Source organism: Meriones unguiculatus, chromosome X, assembly GCF_030254825.1.
Source record: "Meriones unguiculatus strain TT.TT164.6M chromosome X, Bangor_MerUng_6.1, whole genome shotgun sequence".
Taxonomy (NCBI): Eukaryota; Metazoa; Chordata; class Mammalia; order Rodentia; family Muridae; genus Meriones; species Meriones unguiculatus.
The window spans coordinates 9,972,421-9,976,953 of record NC_083369.1 but is presented as its reverse complement, the minus strand read 5'-3'; the positions used below and the strand labels follow the sequence as shown (position 1 = coordinate 9,976,953).

The 4,533-nt window shown below is 46.1% G+C and overlaps 1 protein-coding gene across 1 annotated transcript; it reads left to right on the top strand.

Moving 5' to 3' along the window:
- Nucleotides 1-370: 370 nt before the first annotated feature.
- Pou3f4 (POU class 3 homeobox 4) lies at nucleotides 371-4,139 on the top strand. The gene has a single exon (XM_021628054.2). It carries the CDS (start codon nucleotides 520-522, stop codon nucleotides 1,603-1,605), a length of 1,086 nt encoding a protein of 361 aa, XP_021483729.1. The 5' UTR covers nucleotides 371-519; the 3' UTR covers nucleotides 1,606-4,139.
- Nucleotides 4,140-4,533: the final 394 nt, after the last annotated feature.

Genomic DNA, 4,533 nt, shown 5'->3' with positions numbered 1-4,533 from the left:
TTTGCAGTCTCCTCCATACACTAATCCAAAACGCTATCTAATTTTTTAATGCACTAAAATAAAAATGTTATTTTTTTCTTTCTCTTTTCTTTGTTAGTTTTTACTTTAAGTAAATCAAAAGGAGACCTGAAACCAAAGTTAGTTCTCTCAGTGCCACTCCACACGAATATGTCTCTTCTATCCTTTCTCCACCACAAACAACTGTGTGGTCTCTGGGAGGGGGGAAGGGTTAACTAAAAAGAGCTGCTGCCACTCTGAGCTAGGCAGCCAATGGAGCCTAAAGATTGATTCACTTCCTGCTTGGGTCTCACTGAAACTCCAGAGCCAGCCTAATCTGGAAAGCGAGCTCTGCACCACCATTGGCTGTGTTTATGACTGGCCAGGCCAAGTCGCACTGCGATTGGCCTCAGCGGGTGCCGGTAACCCTCGCTAGCGGCTTTGGTTCCCCGCACTATAGATGTCAAAGGCTGAAGCTGCTCCCTTTGCCACATTATAACTAGTAGAGGATCTTCATCGACCATGGCCACAGCTGCCTCGAATCCCTACAGCATTCTCAGTTCCAGCTCCCTCGTCCCTACGGACTCTGCAGGCATGCAGCAGGGAAGTCCTTTCCGCAATCCTCAGAAACTTCTCCAAAGTGACTACTTGCAAGGAGTTCCCAGCAATGGGCACCCTCTAGGGCATCACTGGGTGACCAGTCTGAGCGACGGGGGCCCATGGTCCTCCACACTGGCTACCAGCCCCCTGGACCAGCAGGACGTGAAGCCAGGACGCGAAGATCTGCAACTGGGCGCAATCATCCATCACCGCTCGCCACACGTAGCCCACCACTCACCGCACACTAACCATCCGAACGCCTGGGGAGCGAGCCCGGCTCCAAACTCGTCCATCACGTCCAGCGGCCAACCCCTGAATGTGTACTCGCAGCCAGGCTTCACGGTGAGCGGTATGCTGGAGCATGGGGGACTCACTCCACCACCAACTGCTGCCTCTACACAGAGCCTGCATCCAGTGCTCCGGGAGCCTCCAGACCATGGTGAGCTGGGCTCGCACCACTGCCAGGACCATTCCGATGAAGAGACTCCAACCTCTGATGAGTTGGAACAGTTCGCCAAACAATTCAAACAAAGAAGAATCAAGTTGGGTTTCACCCAAGCCGACGTGGGGCTGGCACTGGGCACACTGTATGGCAACGTGTTCTCGCAGACCACCATCTGTAGATTCGAGGCCTTGCAACTGAGCTTCAAGAATATGTGCAAGCTGAAACCCCTGCTAAATAAGTGGCTCGAGGAGGCTGATTCATCCACAGGAAGCCCGACCAGCATTGACAAGATCGCCGCTCAGGGCCGTAAGCGCAAGAAGCGAACCTCTATCGAGGTGAGTGTCAAGGGAGTACTGGAAACGCATTTCCTCAAGTGTCCCAAGCCTGCAGCGCAGGAGATCTCCTCCCTGGCAGACAGCCTCCAGTTGGAGAAAGAAGTGGTGCGCGTCTGGTTCTGTAACAGAAGACAAAAAGAAAAAAGAATGACTCCGCCAGGGGATCAGCAGCCACACGAGGTTTACTCGCACACGGTGAAAACAGATGCGTCCTGCCATGATCTCTGACGAGGAGGAAGCCAAGAGGTGGCCCGCTGCCCTGGGAGCGGTGCGGATATCATTTTCATTCCCTATCTTCCTTTCACCATTACATTCTTTATCATTGCTATCTCTCTAGCTCGCTATCTCTCTCTCTCTCTCTCTCTCTCTCTCTCTCTCTCTCTCTCTGTCTCTCTCTCTTCTTTCACAGGGGTTTCTAACTTACATTAAAAAAGGAAACACACACACATTCAGGCTTCTCAACTCTAAAACACAATTATTTTAAGCAGTCCAGGTAGCGACTTCATATTCCCTGCTGCCAGAGCAATTTCTTTCGAACCTTTTCTGTTGATCAATACATATTGTTTACTCTGAGTAAGATTTGTTTGGTTGCTCCTCTCTAAGAAGGACAAGGAGCTGGGGAAGGGGGTGGGGGTGGGAAAGGGTGGGAAGACAGATGTGTGCCTATGAATAACCTTTCAGAGCCTTGGTTATAGCAGCTGTATTTCAGGTGAAACCTGTTTTACAATAGACTAGTTTTGCATTTTTTTAAAACTTCTATAGCGTTTCTAAATGTCCGCAGTGTTTTACTAAAAGCTGTACACAATATTTGTGAGATAATTTGTATCTAATCGACCACTCCACATTATTATTGCTATTATTATTATTTCTTCATTGAGCTGATGGGTTTTTAATTGCTTAAAAAGGGAGGGGAGGCTGGAAGGAGGAAAGAGAAAAATGTTAACCTCCTGCACTCCCACACTTCGGAATCTGCATGGAGAAGAGAGGATACAAGGAGAAAGTTGTTCGTGTTTCTATTTTTCCTGGGGGGACTGAGTGCCTATATGGGCAGAACAAGCAAACGGAATGGGTTTGCAAAGTAGCCTGAAGAGGCTATTTCGCTGCTTTTGCCCCCACCCTCCTTTATGGAACTGTGGAGTCCCTGTAGGTTTCCACAGCATAGACCATGGTGACCCAGAAGGATTCAGCAGTGGCGCGAAGAATGGGGCTGCCAGAATTCTAAATTCACCAAGGTCCTGAATGCCTGTGCGTGAAGTTTCCCACAGGCTGCCAGCATAGACGGGCTGACAACCTGCGCTACCCAACTCACGCTCTCCGAGATGAAAGACTTCGTTCACAAAAGGTGGCTTTCACCGGAGACCACCGGAGATGCAGGCGACAGATTCTGCCAGCGCCTCCCAGTTCAGTTCACCTCCAGTTCACCGCTGGCTCTCAGGGTGAGAAACACTATTGGTAGGGTGGTGAGGGGTGAGTGAACAGGCATCTTCTGCTTAATGCAGAGCGAAAATAAAATAATTGGTAAAAGTCACGGAGATTCTGGTCCAGCCGCACACCACCTCCTCCCTCTTGTATATACCAAGGTCCGAGTGAGCTGGTGGGAGACCATCTCAGTGTCTTTGACAAGCACAACTGGTGGAAGCCCATGGCAAAGATTGAGAGAGCTAGGGAGCGCCTGGGCCGCTGAGTTTATCCTTTTTTGTTGTTGTTTTTTCTTTTAAAAATCTCTGTGTGTTTCTGTTCGTGTATTGTGTGTGCGTGCAAAAGTGTGTGTGTGTGTGCGTGTGTTTGTGTGTGTGTGTAGATAGCTGTGTGTATCATATTACAGTATTAAAAATCCACAAAAACAAAACAAAACAAAATCTCGCTAGGCTATATATAGATTCCAAAATTAAGAGGTTACCGTGGCTTTATGGCTAGCTTTCTCTCATGTCCACAGGACAGGTTCACAGGTTCACCTCATCCTGAACAAGCACTGTGTGCTGACCCAATGAAGCGCCCAGACATGCCCAGACAACCACTGCGGGCCTGATCCCAGTGGATCTCAGCATACCAAGCTGATCTCAGGATTCAGCTTGCAGGCGCAGCTGTGTTAGACAAAGCTTCAGACTACCTAAGGACCAGAAAACCTTGTGCCCATTGTAGAAGACTCGCTAGTATGGGCTGCAAGGTTGACCACACTGTCTCTCCCCTTGCTGCAGTCGAAGAGCATATATTAATTCAAATCCTGGATCCTTTTGCGATTTCATTTTTGTCAAGCCTCTGCATTCTCTTAGTCTTAGGTTTTAATTCTGCGATTTTATTTTCCTTGTTGAATTCATGTTTCACAAATATTCAAAGGGAGGTGGGTTGTTTGATCTTTTTTTTTTCTTTGCAGTTAAACGCTATGGTTCAAACCTGAGTGAGCCCAAATATTTCTGCCGACTTTATAATTGTACAGTTTTGTATATTAAACGTTTTTGAAGTTATTAATTTAAAAAAGATCATTTAGTTTATTCATTTAGTAACTGATGTATAATAAACGCTATTTTCATTAAGAGTTGCTTTTTCAACTATTTTATTCAAATTGCCTATTGCAGTTGCCAACAATTATTTATTTTCAATAAATTCTGCATTGTGTTTAAATGGAAATTGTTTCAAAGATGAGTTGGGTGTCAAAACGAAAACAATTCGCTGTAATGTTTGATGTGAACAGTTTTAGTCAAGGGGTTTATATTGACGCAATATTTTATTGTTGCAAAAGATTTAAAAGGTTTAAATAAACATTTTTCCAAAAAAAAAAAAATGTTTCTTTTCTCCTGGCCTTATTGTGTTGTGTGTGAAATGGAACATTTAAAGGCGCACATCCTGGGTGAGCAAGGCATTTGCTTTGCTTTGGCTTAGAAACCGTTAGTTTTTGTTTTGATTCTGATTTGTATTCCTCTGACTTTTGCCCTTCCGGTTTAGAAATATAATCTCACACACAAAACCTGTTGGTGCACCCACATCCACATGCCCACACAAAATGTTCTCCTCAATGGTGGAAAGCCAGCTAGGTAATACTATTTTCTTGGTGTTCTCCGAGAGCATAATCTCTTTGTCAACCAGTGTCTTCTAGTACGCCCCCCACCCTGAAGTTAGACCCAAACCTTCCAGGGACTTGTACATTTCTTACATGCT